The following is a 17,332-nucleotide window of genomic DNA, read 5'->3' on the forward strand; positions in this document are numbered from 1 at the left end:
AATTTAGATGTCTTTGGTACCAACCTATTTACACAAAGAATTTCAAGAAATGTTTATTCGATTTTTTTCAGTGATTAACAGATGCAGGTTCCAGACAGCAAGAAAACCCTTCTCAAGACAGCAGAATAGTTACTTTGCTGTAGGTTCAACAACAAAGATCAAGAGCTCACAGGCAAATAACCTGTGGATTTTAATTAGATTCTTCTTCATGGGCCAAGTTCACAGCAAGCAACGCCTGCACAGGCAAAGGATCCTCATCACTGAGCATGGACATTTCTATAGAATAGCTTCTTCTTTCCCCCCCAGGTTGTCTGGATGTCTTGACCTGTTCTTGAGAGAGCAGTAAAGAAATGAAATACATACATAAATAATGTGTTTTAGACACTCTAAAGTGTTTTGAGCTTTTCTTGAGAGAACAGTAGACAAATGTAATAAAGAAATTAATAAAATTCAGATTCCTTTTCATACATTACAACCTTACGTGGAAGCCAACAAATATTAAGAACATAAGGAGAGCCCTCCTGGATCAAATCAAGGGTCCATCTAGTCCAGCATTCTGTTTACACAGTGGCCAACCAGCTGTCAAGCAGGAACCCACAAGCAGGACACATGCACAACAGCACACTCCCACCCATGCTCCCCAGCAACTGGTGTACATAGGCACACTGCCTCTGGTACTGGAGGTAGCACATAGCCATCAAGACTAGTAGCCAATATTATTTCTATAGGCTGGTGGTGCAAGTGGTGGCAAAATATGTGGAAGCCATTTTCCTTGCGTGTCAACTTAATGGTGCAGAGATTATCCCTGCTACGGCCACACTGATCATTGGCACCAACATGGACAGTTCCCAGTTCTCACAATGAGGCTAAACCATGGCAATGCAACTTCTAAACCTTAAAGACACCGCAGGGAGTGTCACCAGAGGGAAATAATTGCTAGGAGCCTTCACAAGTAGTCCATAACTTTTGATTAAGGCCTTACACTGTATCCTGCATTGGCCTGCACATGGGGGCTAAATATGTGGAAGCCATTTTCCTCAAATGTCAGCTTAATGGGGTGGTGATCCGTGCCATGGCCACACAGATAATTGGCACCAGCATGAACAGTTTCCAGTCCACACAGTGAGGCTGAACAGTGCAACTACCAAATTTTACAAACACCGTATGGAATGCCACCAGATGGAAATAATTATTAGGTGCCCACACAAGTAGACCGTAAGTTTTTGAATCAGTCCCTATGCTGTACCCTGCACCGGCCACCATCACTTAATATTATTATAGGGTTCATTTGCAACTGAGTGCCTCTTATTGCAAAGTGTTTCAGCCTCAGGATCCTTTCCAACTATGTGATCCTTGACCCTTCACATTTTTGTAAGTCAAGCTAGCAGTGTGGGTGCCTTGGGGCAATATCTCTTAAGGCCAGAAAAAGAACGGTTGATAGCCGGCAACATTCTGGTGATTTTTTGCAATAGTTGCTAGGATGGCCCAAGAAGGTCTAAGTGATGGGGAAGGTAACTCTTCTTTCTTCCTCCCACTAGACCGGGGCGGGGGGTGAGTGAGGTCTGTGTGTAGCAAGGTCAGTTTGTGCTAGGGATGTTGGAGGAATCAGCTTGCCCCCTGCACATTGGCATGAGCTGGCCCAATTCAATGCAGATTAATTTGCCCACAAATTAAGGCCACAATTTGTGTAAATGGCATTTAAGAAAAGAAATCCAAGAAGAATTCCCAGATTTCTGGAAAAAGCCTGGAGCTCAGCTTACAAATACAAACTGAGCCGGGGGCTCTGGGGAAATCCAGCAAACCTAAAAAGGGATTTCCCTGTGACAGCCATCCCTAATTTGTGCTAGAACTAGATCTGAAAAGGAAGCAGAGAGCTGACTTCGATCCCTGCCAGAAAACCTATTGCACTATGGAGGCTCCTTCACCTGGAGCTTTTATCCTGTGATTGAGATCGCTCCTTCACCGAAGTTTGAGGGCTCTTTACATGACGCAGTGACCCTGCCCTGACCCTCCTGCGCTAAATGCCCTTTGTTCCGTTAAAAGATAAATCGCAGATCATGAGCTATCAAATTACCCCGTTGTGTTCCGCTTCAGTTTCCTCCGTGAAAAGAGGAAAAGCTGCAAGAAGAGGAGCGAGATCAATGAAAGATAATGGAAGACTCAGCTATGGGGAGAAGAAGGGGGGGAGGGGAGCGCGTGTACAGGGAGTCAGAGGTGATCCTGCATTTAAAACGGAAGCAGAAAGCCCCATTTTAAATGCAGGATTTTAGGCTGGTGTAGAGATGCCCTGGGTTTCCCAGGGCATCTGATGGGGAGCTGGAATCTGCTGGGATGTTAGTGCTGTGGACCCTCCATCTTATACTCACTGACCTCCTTCTAAGGAAACTAAACCGAGGGTAACTGCTGGGTAAATGCTGGAACCCTTGAAACTTTTATGCAAGACATAACAATTCTTCACAGCTTCATTACTGTCACCACATATCAGGGTTCACACTGGCTTGTTTCCTTTTCTCATATCATAACTAGACAGTTTTCACCGGGGAGGCTGTGAAATGAACTTTGTTGACACTAAGAGATATCATGATGAGAGTGCTCTTTGGCAAGGTGCCAAGGTATATGTTTAAAAGATCTAGATGTACAGCAAGAAAGAGTTTTAGATGTGGACTGTGCAAAGCAAGAGCAGAGTAAAAAGGAGAGGAGTGAAAATGTTCTGCTACTAAGCATTCAGTGTGCTCTATCCATTCATTCTTTCCACTTCATTTCTACCTCTTCATCATACTCTTGGGCTATGTATCACACACACCCCATGCCCCCAGGCTCAGCTCTAAGTTCTACTTACCTTTTATTGGGATTCCTGCTACTGGGTATTTGATTTGTTCTTTCAGTCTTCCTCCTTGCCTGGTGAAACAGAATCCTCTCCAGATTTATCTGCAGAAGGAAAGAAAGATGGAAGGAAGGAAGGAAGGAAGCAGTTAAAGACTGCTGTCCTCACTACAACTACATAAGCAGGGACAACTTTGAATCTGGAAGATGAATTTTGAGGACTACTGACATAGCAGTTGTATAGCAGTTTAACTGCTATGGCTTGACGCCCAAATAATTCTTGGAGTTGTATCTTAATGAGGGTGCTGGGGATTTTTCATTAGAGTCCTCATACCTCCAATGTGTGTGCGCACACGAACACCACAGAACTGTGGCTCCTTGGTGAGAGGGAATTACTTTCAAACCAGCTTAATTCTGTAGTGTGCAATTTCATAGTTATCCCAGGCCTGAGAGCCAAGTGCGTGAACAGCAGAAGAGTAAGAGGAGGTTTTGATGCACTTGGGATTGTCGGACGCCCCATATTTTATGTATTTTCACAATACCACAATACTATAAAGCAAGACTGTCCCATCTGTCCACCCACTCACTGCGCCATCTCTCGTCTCCCACTTCCTCCCTCCCTGCCCGATTGCCGCCCACTGCCTGCTCTGCAGATCCTCTCACAACAAGCAGAGAATGGCCAAACTCTCCAAAGAGCCGACTCGGGTGGAAAAGCGGTTGGCTGCCTCTCTGAACAGCCACGCTGGCTGCTTTTCCAGCCAATGCAGCTCTTGAGAGAGGCCAGCCGCCCGCCACTTGCTTTGAGAGGCTCTACTAGTAACATATGTAAAAGCAGCGTAGTTCATTCACTGCCACCAGATGGCAGTGGCAGAGTGGGCAGTAGCAATGGGGCAGGTAGGGAAGGGTGTGGGTGGGAGCAAGGGAGGGAGATAGATGGGGTGGGAGTGGTAGCGGCAGTGATGGGCTGTGGCGGCATGTGTGCTCTCTCACCTCAGGTGGCGGGAGAGCTTGTGCCAGCACTGCTATAAAGAACACAACGTTTCAAAGAGCCTTTGTTGTTTATTCGTTCAGTCGCCTCCGACACTTCGTGACTTCATGGACCAGCCCACGCCAGAGGTTCCTGTCAGCCGTCGCCACCCCCAGCTCCCCCAAGGTCAAGCTCGTCACCTCCAGAATATCATCCGTCCATCTTGCTCTTGGTCAGCCCCTCTTCCTTTTGCCTTCTACTGTCCCTAGCATCAGCATCTTCTCCAGGGTATCCTGTCTTTTCATGATGTGGCCAAAGTACTTCAGTTTTGCCTTTAATATCCTTCCCTCAAGGGAGCAGTCTGGCTTGATTTCCTGGAGTATGGACTGGGTTGATCTTCTTGCAGTCCAAGGCACTCTCAGAATTTTCCTCCAACACCACAGCTCAAAAGCATCTCTCTTCCTTCGCTCAGCCTTCCTTATGGTCCAGTTCTCGCAGCCATAGGTTACTACGGGGAATACCATTGCTTGAACTATGCGGACCTTTGTAGTCAGTGTGATGTCTCTGCTCTTAACTATTTTATCCAGATTTGTCATTGCTCTCCTCCCAAGAAGTAAACATCTTCTGATTTCCTGGCTGCAGTCAGCGTCTGCAGTAATCTTTGCACCTAGAAAAAGTCTGTCACTGCCTCCACATTTTCTCCCTCTATTTGCCAGTTATCAATCAAGCTGGTTGCCATAATCTTGGGTATTTTTAGGTTTAACTGCAACGCAGCTTTTGCACTTTCTTCTTTCACCTTCGTCAGAAGGTTCCTCAGCTCCTCCTCGCTTTCAGCCATCAAAGTGGTATCATCTGCATATCTGAGATTGCTAATGTTTCTTCCAGCTATTTTAACTCCAGCCTTGGCTTCATCCAGCCCAGCATGTCGCATGATGTGTTCTGCGTACAGGTTGAATAGGTAGAGTGAGAGTATACAGCCCTGCTGTACTCCTTTCCCAATCTTAAGCCAATCCGTTGTTCCATGGTCTGCTCTTACCATTGCTACTTGGTCGTTATACAGATTCCTCAGGAGGCAGACAAGATGACTTGGTATCCCCATCCCACCAAGAACTTGCCACAGTTCGTTATGATCCACACAGTCAAAGGCTTTAGAATAGTCAATAAAATAGAAATAGATGTTTTTCTGAAACTCCCTGGCTTTCTCCATTACCCAGCGGATATTGGCAATTTGGTCTCTAGTTCCTCTGCCTTTTCTAAACCCAGCTTGTACATCTGGCAATTCTCTTTCCATGAATTGCTGGAGTCTACCTTGCAAGATCTTGAGCATTACCTTACTGGCATGTGAAATAAGTGCCACTGTTCGATAGTTTGAACATTCTTTAGTGTTTTTTTGGTATGGGGATATAAGTTGATTTTTTCCAATCTGTTGGCCATTCTTGTGTTTTCCAAATTTGCTGGCATATGGCATGCATTACCTTGACAGCATCATGTTTAGGGATGTACGACTCCCTTACCTGGCTCCACGCAGGGGCATCCACGGTGGGGGGGAGGCACTCCGTCCCTCCCCCCAGAATCCTCGATGGGGGGGGAGGCGCTCCGTCCCTCCCCCCGGAATCCTGCCTGGCTGCCCGCAGCCGGACATGCCGTCACTGGGCAGCCCTGCAGGGATGCAAATGGCAGCTGTCATAGCCACCGCCATTTGCGTCCCTGTATTGAGCCATAATAGGCTATGTAAATATTTACGTAGCCTATCACGGCAGGGGGAAAAAACTCAGCGTACACAAATGGCGGTAGCCGCCGCCATTTGCGTACGCTGGGGTTCCCCCCCCCTGCCGTGATAGGCTACGTAAATACTTACGTAGCCTATCACGGCCTCCACAGGGATGCAAGTGGTGTCCCTGCGTTAGCCGTGATAGGCTACGTAAATACTTACATAGCCTATCACGGCTATGAAGAGGAGGAAGCAAATGGCGGCCGCAGGACGGCCGCCATTCGCAAAGCAGCACGGACGGGAGCAGGTAAGTTCTCCGTTTCGCGCGCCTTTCGTGGGGTGGGCTTCATTCCGCAACGGATTTCGGGGGGCCGAATGCACTGGCATTCGGCCTCACCGAGATCCGTTGCAGAATTCTCTGACATCCCTAATCATCTTGCAAGATTTTAAACAGTTCAGCTGGGATACCGTCGTCTCCTGCTGCCTTGTTATTAGTAATGCTTCTTAAGGCCCATTCAACCTCACTCTTCAGGATGTCTGGCTCTAATTCACTGTCATATCTATCCCCGATATTATTATCCTTCCTATACAGATCTTACATATATTCTTGCCACCTTTTCTTGATCTCTTCTGCTTCTGTTAGGTCCTTGCCGTCTTTGTTTTTGATCATACCCATTTTTGCCTGGAATTTACCTCCGATGTTTCTAATTTTCTGGAAGAGGTCTCTTGTCCTTCCTATTCTATTATCTTCTTCCACTTCCATGCATTGCTTGTTTAAAAATAATTCCTTATCTCTTCTGGATAACCTCTGGAATTTTGCATTTAATTGGGCATATCTCCCCCTACCACTGTTGCCTTTTGCTTTCCTTCTTTCTTGGGCTACTTCCAGTGTCTCAGCAGACAGCCATCTTGCCTTCTTGGTTTTCTTTTTCTTTGGGACATTTTTTGTTGCCGCCTCCTGAACAATGTTGCAAACTTCTGTCCATAGTTCTTCCGGGACCCTATCTACTAAATCTAGTCCCTTAAATCTATTCTTCACCTCCACTGCATATTCATTAGGAATATTAGTGAGGAATATCAGTCATATCTAACTGATCTTTGGGTCTTCCCTATTCTCTTTAGTCTGATTCTAAATTGTGCAATAAGACGTTTGTTATCTGACTTACAGTCAGCTCCAGGTCTTGTTTTTACCGACTGTATAGATATCCGCCACCTTTGGCTATGGCTACAACGGATGTAGTCAATCTGATTTTGGTATTGACCATCTGGTGAAGTCCATGTATAAAGTCGTCTTTTAGGTTGTTGGAAGAGAGTGTTTGTTATGCACAGTGAGTTGTCTTGGCAAAATTCTATCAGCCTATGTCCCGCTTCATTTTGCTGTCCCAGACCATGCTTGCCTGTAATTCTGGGTGTCATTTGACTACCCACCTTAGCATTCCAGTCTCCTGTAATGAAAATACAGGAGACTGTATTTTTGGCGTATTATCCATTAGGTGCTACAGATCCTCATAGAACTGATATGAGGATCTGCAGCACTTGATATTCTGCTTCTTCAGCATCAGTGGTTGGGGTGTATATTTGGATCACTGTGATGTTGAATGGCTTACCCTGAATTCAAATTGAGATCATTCTATCATTTTTTGGATTGTATCCAAGCACTGCTTTAGCCACTTTATTATTAATTATGAAGGCTACTCCATTTCTTCTGTGGTCCTCTTGTCCACAGTAGTAGATCTGGTGGTCATCTGATGTGAAGTGGCCCATTCCAGTCCATTTCAGTTCACTGACACCCAAATTGTCTATATTTAATCTTGACATCTCCCCAGTAATCACATCCAATTTGCCCTGGCTCATAGATCTTACATTCCAGGTTCCTATGGTGTGTTGATCTTTAGAACATTGGATTCGTCATTCACCACCAGCACCGTCGGCTGCTAGCCGTCCTTTCAGCTTTGAGCTAGCTGCATCATCACATTGGAGTTACCTGTTCTCTTCATTATTTTGTAGCAATAATGTATTGTTTCCATCCCAAAGAAAAAGAAAAAGAAATGCAAGAAAGCAAAGTGGCTGTCTGATGAGGCTTTACAAGTAGCTGAGGAAAGAAGGGAAGCGAAAAGCAAGGGAGAAAGGGAAAGATATATCCAACTGAATGCAGATTTCCAGAGAATAGCAAGGAGAGACAAGAAGGCCTTCTTAAATGAACAATGCAAAGAAATTGAGGAAAACAATAGAATGGGAAAGACTAGAGATCTTTTCAAGAAAATCAGAGATCTCAAGGGAACGTTTTGTGCAAAGACGGGCATGATAAAGGACAAAGAAGGCAGGGACCTCACAGAAGCAGATGAGATTAAGAAGAGGTGGAAAAAGTACACAGAAGAACTATACTGGAAAGATCTGAATGTCCCGGATAGCCATGATAGTGTGGTCACTGAACGAGAGTGAAGTCAAGTGGGCCTTAGGAAGCATTACGAACAACAAAGCTAGCGGAGATGACAGTATTCCAGCTGAGCTATTTAAAATCCTACAAGATGATGCTGTTAAAGTGCTGCACTCAATATGCCAACAAATTTGGAACACTCAACAGTGGCCACAAGACTGGAAAAGGTCAGTTTACATTCCAATTCCAAAGAAGGACAATGCCAAAGAGTGTTCAAACTACCGCACAATTGCGCTCATTTCACATGCCAGCAAGGTTATGCTCAAAATCCTACAAGCTAGGCTTCAGCAGCATGTGAACCAAGAACTACTGGAAGTACAAGCGGGGTTTCAAAGAGGCAGAGGAACTAGAGATCAAATCGCCAACATTCGCTGCATCATGGAGAAAGCAAGAGAATTCCAGAAAAATGTCTATTTCTGCTTCATTGACTACACTAAAACCTTTGATTGTGTGGATCACAACAAACTGTGGCAAATTCTTAAAGAGATGGGGGTACCAGACCACCTTACCTGTCTCCTGAGAAACCTGTACGAGGGTCAAGAAGCAACAGTAAGAACCAGACATGGAACAACCAATTGGTTCCAAATTGGGAAAGGAGTACGACAAGGCTGTATATTGTCGCCCTGCTTATTTAATTTATATGCAGAGTACATCATGAGAAACACTGGGTTGGATGAATCACAGGTCGGAATTAAGATTGCCGGGAGAATTATCAACAACCTCAGATACGCAGAGGATACCACCCTAATGGCAGAAAGCGAAGAGGATCTAAAGAGCCTCTTGTTGAGGGTGAAAGTGGACAGTGCAGAAGCTGGTTTGAAACTCAACATTAAAAAAAACTAAGATTGTGGCATCTGGCCCCATCACTTCCTGGCATATAGAAGGGGAGGAAATGGAAGCAGTGACAGATTTTACTTTCTTGGGGTCCAGGTTCACCACAGACGGTGACTGTAGCCATGAAATTAAAAGAAGCTTGCTCCTTGGGAGGAAAGCTATGGCACACCTAGACAGCATAGTAAGAAGCAGAGACATCACCTTGCCAACAAAGGTTTGTATAATCAAAGCTATGGTTTTCCCAGTAGTAATGTGTGGCTGTGAGAGCTGGACTATAAGGAAGGCTGAGCACCGAAGAATTGATGCTTTCGAACTATGGTGCTGGAGAAGACTCTTACGAGTCCCCTGGACTGCAAGGAGGTCAAACCAGTCCATCCTAAAGGAAATCAACCCTGACTGCTCTTTGGAAGGACAGATACTGAAGCTGAAGCTCAAATATTTTGGCCACCTAATGTGAAGAGAAAAGTCACTGGAAAAGACCCTGATGCTGGGAAAGATTGAAGGCAAAAGGAGAAGGGGGCGGCAGAAGATGAGATGGCTAGATAGCATCACCGATGCAATGAATATGAACTTGAGCACACTCCGGGAGAGAGCAGAGGACAGGAAGGCCTGGCGTGCTATGGTCCATGGGGTCACGAAGAGTCGGAAACGACTTAACGACTGAACAACAACAAATGTATTGTTACACGTGCCTCAGTTATCTGAGCCATGAGAACTCCAGGGGTGCAACTGTTTACTCAGGTTTCAGCTCCATGTTGCTGGAAACTGACTGGCATTAGGGTCAGAGAAGCCACAAAGACTATTGTGGGCACTGTTAATTCACCCAGAGGAGGAGAAAACAGGATAGGTGTTTGGGAAAGATACCAAAGAGTGGCAGAAACAGTTTTAAGGATCTTTGCAGTGCTGGAGTGATTGCTTTTAGCACTGCTTGTTTACAGGTTGGCTTGCTGCCTGTTCAGCCTGTACAATTGTAAATAAACATCCCCACTGCTCAGAGAAGGTGGGGATCATGAAGCAATATACTGTGGTAAATCAGGAGCGTTAGTCTGAAAGTTATCTATGGGCTGGATTGCAGCCCTACTGTCATATTGGGTTAATTTTAAATCTTTACTATAGCTAAAGACTGCACCCTCAGACTGTTCTTGTGTTTTATTTTTATTTTCCTATTCAGCGCAGTTTAGTTTGTTCTCCAGTGAACAGGTGGTGCTTTGGTTCTTTCCAAGTGAGTAGAATCAGACTTTTAAAAGTGAAGAACTTAATGCCCACCCTGTGATTCCCGGTTGTGAGACTGGGGTGTGGTCAGAAGATTCTTAATGGAACTAGTAGGACTGCTTGAGATTCTCTGTGATACCTCTGGCAGAGTGGTTAGTGCTAGTTAATACTGTGCTAGTTAAGGAGATATAACTCCATGGAGGGGCTCTTTTGGAAGGAAAGAGCCATTTGGGAATTGGGGCTTTTTCCCTGCCCCAAGGTAAGGTCATCCAAGCTGCTCGTGTTAAGAGAGTAGGATTTCTTGCAGTGGGACTGAAAGAGGCCCAAAGAGGGCTATGTTGCTCTCTGGAAGAATCCTGTGGTGATCTGCCAAGAAACCTAATGCTGAGGTGTAAATACTACTGTGAACCTTCATCTGATGCTCTGCTTATATATCTGTAAATCTGTGCAAATTCTACAAAAAGACCGTAAGTCCCCACGAATGACCTCCTTCCATGGACATTGAACTAGGGTTGTACGAAAGCCACTTACCTTTCCGTGGATTATGTTGCTGGTGGGGGGGGAGGCATTCTGTACCTCCCCCCGGAATCCTTGACGGGGGGGGAGGCGATCCGTTCCTCCCCCCCGGAATCCTCGATGGCCGACTGTGCTGCACGGCAGCTCCACGGAGCAGCCGGCCAGGCCCAGCCCAGCCCAGAGCCGTCTCCAGCCAGATTTCCGGCCGCAGAGGGCTCTGGGGGGGGGGGGGAACCGCGTACACAAATGGCTGCGGCTACAGCCGCAGCCATTTGCGTTCCTTCTTTTTGGCCATCTTAATCTACGTAAATATTTACGTAGACTATGACGGCGAAAATCAAGGGGAACGCAAATAGCATAGCGGGCGCTATTTGCATCCCTTTTTGATTCCCCGTTTTAGCCTAAGTAAATATGTATGTAGGCTAAAATGGGGAATCAAAAAGGGACGCAAATAGCGCCCGCTACACTATTTGAGTTCCCCTTGATTTTTGCCGTCATAGTCTACGTAAATATTTACGTAGATTAAGAGGGCAAAAATAAGGAACGCAAATGGCGGCGGCCATAGCTGCCGCCATTTGTGTATGTGGTTTTTGGTTTTTTTTTAAACCCACCCAGCCATGATAGGCTACGTAAAGATTTACGTAGCCTATCACGTCATGTTTTTTTTTAAAAAAAAAAAACCTAGTCATGATAGTCTACGTAAATCTTTACATAGCCTATCATGTCTTTCTTTTTCTTTTCTTTTTTTCTTTTTTTTTTACAAGAGTGGAAATGGCAGTGGGGCAGCCAGTCAGAAAACCGGCCGCCACCGCCGCCGCCGCTGCCGCTGCCGCTGCCACCACCCGGAAGATCCGCCCCAGGTGAGTCTTGTCCCAGGGGGGATCTGCGGGGGGCGGGGGGGCAGAATTCTCTGCCATCCCTAGTCAGAACCAGCCAAAACTCTAAAGGAGCAATCCAAGGTGCTGAATCCTATATCCCGAATGGGTTCAGCACCTTGGATAGCTCCTTTAGAAAACGGAGCCTCCAGCCTCCACTGGAGACATCTATCTCATGACACCCAAACACATACACTGCAAGATAAAGAGCTGAACTCACTTGGCTTTGCCAAATGCCTTTTCAAAAAGTCACAGTGTCGGAAAGGTGATATTTGTGCAACTTGGGATGACTCAGTGCCAAGGTAGAAGACGTTCTGCTGTGTGGCATTATAGAGTGGCCACTCTACCTCATTGGCTCCTGACCCTGTCGGATTCCTGTGGAGGAAGTAAAAATATATTTCTGACAGAGCAGAAAGTATGGTTGCATGTAAACTCTGCAAGATACTCAGTTTATTATTCCTTTATTTTAATTTTACACAGTATATCCCACCACATTCCATGATCAGGGCCTCAGGAGAATTACAATATTAAAATCATATGCTTGCAACTTTTTGCTTGTTAGTTTATATCACATCATTGTGCTCAGAGAAGTCCACCTCGCACCTTACACTGCAATCCTAAACATATTTACTCAGAAGTAAGACCCATTGTGTATAAGATGGCTTAATGAGTGGGAAATATGTTTATGATTGCAACCAAGCAGTGCAAACCTATGCATGTCTACTCAAAGGTAAATCCCATTCATTTCAATGGGACTGGCTCCCAGCCTTAAAATCATATAAAACACAGAATTAGGCTACCATCCTAACCACACTTACTAGGGGAGTAAGCCCCATGGAACAGAACAGGACACATGACTGACTCAAATTTCATAAGCATGACATCCAGTATACAACACTGAGATCTATACAATATAGTAAAAACTTCCAGATTTCTAAAATGGGGATAATAGCTCAGAAAGGCAAAAATCTGCTCCTCAAAATTCTGGTGAAATACCGTATGAACATCTTAAATATGGGTTCTGAAGACCAAGAGAGATGAAGCCACATGAGCCTGCATACAGCTTTCGTGCCAAGTGGCCATCATCACTTTGTCTAGTGAATCCTCAGGATTAATGAATGGGATATTTAAATAGGAGAATATCAAGTGTATTTACATATCTTAGTGAATGTGCTATGTTATATGTGCTATGTTTTCTTCTCAGAACTATTAATAGACTCACCATGGCTGCAACCCTATACACGGTGAAAAAAGGGAGAGACGAGCTCCGGTGCTCACGAAAACAATAGTTACTATGCTCGATGCATTTCAGAAGTTTCCCTTCCTTCGTCAGGAGCTATTGGAAGCTGTTTGTTTTCTTAGTCTTGTCTTGAGTGAACGAGTGTCCTTGCCTCTGAAAGCTTGTACACGCTGTAGATCACATCTACCGCTCTCACAGCGTGTAGAAGCTTTCAGAGGCAAGGACACTCGTTCACTCCAGAGTAAGAAAACAAGCGGCTTCCAATAATTCCTGATGAAGGAAGGAAACCTTCTGAAATGCATCTAGCATAGTAACTATTGTTTTCATGAGCACCGGAGCTCGTCTCCCCCTTTTTTCACCATGTATAGGGTTGCAGCCATGGTGAGTCTATTAAGGAAACCTTCCAAAATGCATCGAGCGTAATGACTATTGTTTTCGTGAGCACCAGAGCTCATCTCCTCCTTTTTTCACTGTTATTTATGGCGCTTTTTCCCTCTTCACCTCCTCCCACAATCCTATGCACACCTACCTGGGAGTAAGCCCCATTATCATGCATAGGATTGGACTGCATGTTTTGTTGCTGGCACCGGCACCTGTACATTTAATGGCACCTTGATGGGCAGATATTAGCTGAAGGTCATGTTTATTGCCATGGTGATGAAAGGTTCACCTGCTGGTTCTTGGATAACAAGTTCTGGTAAAGGAGGAATAAGCCAGGTTGTTTTCTTTCTAGCCAGTCAGCAACCCCAGATGTGATAAACTGTGGGCTGGATCCAGACGTGCTCTTCTGAGAACCAAAGGCGTCTTCCCCATGTACTAGAGCTTTTATTCTGACAGTGCAAGATCCTTTTTGAAATTAAGAGAACCAAAAGCCAAAAGTGTGCTTCTGTTTGTGCAACAAGTTGCCCAGTCCCTTGCAAAAGGTCTTGCCCAAAGTTTCAGGGCATTGTGACATTTGTCAAGTTCTTGCACACTCTCTTGCACAATGTCTTCTGCTAGCCCCCTTGCACAACAGTTTACAGAACAGCGCCGCTACAAGAACACTAAAGCATCTCTGGGTCCAAAACTGTACCAGTAACATGCTGCAGAACCTGGGTGAAATGCAAGTTCCAACTCATGGAAGCCATATATTGGCTCAGCTGAGATGATGCAACAACCCACGGTTAAACAAACCATGGGTTGTTCAGGAGCAAGCGAGGAAGCATGCTGGCTCCAGATTTCTCACCCAATTCTGCTGCGCTAAACAACCCAGGGATGCTCCCTCCATGGGTTGTTCAGCATGACATCCATACTGGGAATTGTACAGTTCTTGGTTGATGAACAATCCAGACTTGGAATCCATGGGTTTGTTCCCCAACAGCCCACAATTCTGGGTTCCTTTGTCAAGCTAAACAACCCAGGGATGGTGCATCCTTCCGTTGTTTAGCACAGCTGAAGCAGGTGAATAGTTGGGAGCCAGGACGCTTCCTTCCTCATTCAAAACAACCCACGGTTAAAAGAATATGCTTCCAGATCATTGCCTTTAAACAAAATAATTGAAACTTCATCATTGATCCTTTTGCAAGGCAAAGGGGATTGTTTTCTATTCCAGAAATAATGTTCAGCAAAGTTAAGGGTATGCCTTTTGTTATGTCTATTGAATGGATGGGCCTTCCTTCCATATGAAGCAGTATGCTTATATAAAGCAGTCAGTATGAAAGGAAAGGTTAGTGCCTTACCCAGTTCTGGAGAACTCTGCCCAGTACCGCATCACCCTATGGCTCAGTGCAGCCTCGGCCTCTGTGTATGTTTGGTTGACACCCACCGCTGACTCAAGGGTCCCAAACACATAAGGTATCTCAGCACCATGGGTTGCCCCAACCCACTCAGGCCAAATGGAGCCAGAGGTGTGATGTCTGAAGGAGTAGAAGTACACAGGACTCCCAGCTTCTCTGACCTTTGCAGCAAATTCAGCTACTGGGCATACGAACAAGAAATCACTAAAAGATTGTGACATGGCCCAGCGGTACCGTCCTGGACCACTGGCTTCTTCAGTGTACTTCAGCGCCACAGCCTTAACAGCCAGTTCAGTTGTATTTCGTATTATCATCCTTACTGCTTTCAGAAGTTGTTCCCAAGTGATTAGGCTGTCATTGGTGCCAGGAAAAAGATATGGCACAAAGGTAGACGCTTCATCGGAGGTGAAACCAATGAGAATTGGTTTAAGCTGAATGCGCCCAGCCTCAAGAAGCTTCTGTGGCTCGTCAGACAAAAAGTCCTCATCTGCTGTTGGTAAGAAAGGAACCTCCAAATCACTTGTTTCAACCATAGATAACTCATGCTGACCAAATTCCATGGCATCTTTTTCCTGTAGGCAGCTCACCACAGCAGTATCATTGCCTTCTGGACAGCCCAGCAGCTGGCTAAAAGCAAGAGCTTTCTGCTTGGCCACTGCAGGATTCCTCCAACCCCAGACAGCAGTGGGAGATCCACTCTGAAGCACAGCGCAGTCAAAAAAGGGCTGGCTTCTTGCTGAAAGGAGATGTAAACCCACAGAGGATGCACCAGCATCATGGCCCAAAATGGTAATGCCACTAGGAGCTCCACCAAATCTTGGTGCATTCTCCTTTACCCACTTCAGTGCCAGCAGTTGATCCAAGAGGCCCATGTTTCCTGGGGCAGCTGGTGGTAATGAAAGGAAGCCCAGAGCCCCCAGGCGATAGTTTATGGAGGCCACAATGACATTCTCACTAAGAGCTAAACGCGCCCCATTGTACAAGTCCAGGGAAGCTGTGCCAGTGAGAAATCCGTCTCCTCCATGTATCCAGACAAGGACAGGAGCTGGTGAAGAGGGCCGTGGATGGGGCACCCAGATGTTGAGAAAGAGACAATCTTCTGAGAGTGGTCGATTGGCAGCCCACATGGCTATATCAGGGAAGTCCAAAAGAAGGAACTGGGGGCATGCATTGCCAAAGCTGGTGGCCTCCAAGACTTGACTCCATGGCTGATGTGGAAGCGGCTTCTGGAAACGCAGATTCCCCAGTGGGGGCTCAGCATAGGGGATGCCCAGATAGGCAGTCACAGAGCCAGGGCCAGCTGGGAGATGCTTGCCCTTGATTGGGCCATGGCTGGTGACTACCACAGCATCATCTTCAGAAGCCGAACTGGAGATCGGTGAAAACAGGAGAAGGAGGAAGAAGCATGACAATGAAGAGACGAAGAAACCAGGCATTGCAGCAGCTGGAAAGAGAGAGTCCTAGAGGAGATTACAACAAGTACAAATTGGGCTGTTTCTCTTTCAAGGAAAATCTGCTCCAATCTCACTGATTGTCACAACAGAATGGTTGTTTTTGCTCAAGACCTCAGCATTGGTCAGCTGATGGCGTCTTCACATTTAGCACTGCTCTGTGATACATCTGTAAAGCTCCACCAGGACAACTCCACTCACCAGCTGGGTTCATGTGTTCAGCGGGGGAAAGTACGTAGTAGGGGTTGTTTCCCCTGCCTCATGTGTGCTGCTCGTGCACCCAGCATTTCCTTAATTACCTGCACTGCATTGCAAGTTGCCATGTCATCTGAACCCGGCACACAGCGCGGTGGGGGTGGCTTCTAACCCACCCCACAACCACTACTACAAGCCATGGGTTTGGGGGTGAGTTAGAAGCTATTCTTGCTGCTCCGTTTGCTGGGTTCAGATGACACAGCGACCCACACGATGCAACACGGGTAATTAAGCAAATGGCAGCCATGCGTGGGGGCAGGAGAAATAACCCCTACTGCATAGTTTCCCCTGGTGATCATGCGAACCCAGCCATTGACCTTGGACCTCTTCAACAAACATGATGAAGTACCCAGTTCTCTGGCATTCAGCATCTCCTTCAAATTCCCTTCTGGGAAGGATCATTTCAAAATATGGCCTTCATCACACAAGGCTAAAAATCCTGCAATTTACCAGGGCTTCTGCTTCCAGAATATTTGTGGGATTAGCTTGGGTCCTTTCCATGTGGTTTTTTAAAAAACTAAACTTCTATGTGTTTCATTACAAAGCCACCAGGTGGCACTATTGTTTTATTTGCAATAAAAATGACTTTAAACAGTATAGCCTCATTTATATCGACTCCATGGTGGGAGGAGGAAAAATGCTGGACTTCCGTTGTCATGGAAAACAACGCAATAGAGCTCAAAAAGAGCAGGAGGTTCTTGGAGGAGGGCTGCGTCGTGTACAGGACCTGCAGACTTCTGTGAGTAAGCAATCTCCATAGCAGGATAAAAGCCCCATGTGAAGAAGCCCCGTGTCCCTTTGCTATGTGTATTCCCTTGATGAAGGCAAGGGATGTTTCCACTTAACACTGCTAGCAATATCCCTTACACATGCCTCCCCCCTTCAATGTTTTTACACAACCTTGATGCTCTGCCCTACACATTTTGTATAACTTATTCTCTACCCCACCCTGACGACATAAGAACAAAATAATAATAATAACTAGAAGACAGATGGTGTGGGAGTCCCGGGTAAGCCACTCTGAGCTTTCTAAAGGCAGATCCAAACATAATAAATATTAATACAATAATTTTAAAATTGCAAAAGAATCAACTCATAAAAATTATACAGCACTGTGTATAAAGGAGAGGGCTTAAGCAAATATAATCATACATCAGGGGCAAACTTTTTGGTTTTCTAGATTGGGTCCATAGCATCAGCAGTTGTAGGATCTGAAGGAGCCAGTCTGGAGGAAAT

The 17,332-nt window shown here is 45.7% G+C and overlaps 1 protein-coding gene across 4 annotated transcripts in view; it reads right to left on the bottom strand.

The window, feature by feature from the left end:
• Nucleotides 1-17,332, bottom strand: part of LOC146355268 (cholinesterase-like) — a 19,769-nt gene continuing 2,437 nt past the window's right edge. For 2 of the 4 annotated variants that reach the window (XM_084840832.1, XM_084840833.1), the window contains exons 2-5: nucleotides 14,334-15,834; nucleotides 11,596-11,750; nucleotides 2,840-2,928; nucleotides 1-325 (exon numbers count right to left, since the gene is read on the bottom strand). In XM_084840832.1, coding sequence (XP_084696958.1) covers nucleotides 2,882-2,928; nucleotides 11,596-11,750; nucleotides 14,334-15,826 — 1,695 coding nt within the window. In that variant the 5' untranslated portion in view covers nucleotides 15,827-15,834 and the 3' untranslated portion in view covers nucleotides 1-325; nucleotides 2,840-2,881. Of the gene's footprint in view, nucleotides 331-2,839; nucleotides 2,929-11,595; nucleotides 11,751-14,333; nucleotides 15,851-17,332 lie in introns of all 4 variants that reach the window. The other 2 variants (XM_084840830.1, XM_084840831.1) reach the window with 2 other exon arrangements.

This window comes from Heloderma suspectum, chromosome 2 (assembly GCF_057233095.1).
Source record: "Heloderma suspectum isolate Gila_16-S chromosome 2, 16-S_ref, whole genome shotgun sequence".
Lineage (NCBI taxonomy): Eukaryota > Metazoa > Chordata > Lepidosauria > Squamata > Helodermatidae > Heloderma > Heloderma suspectum.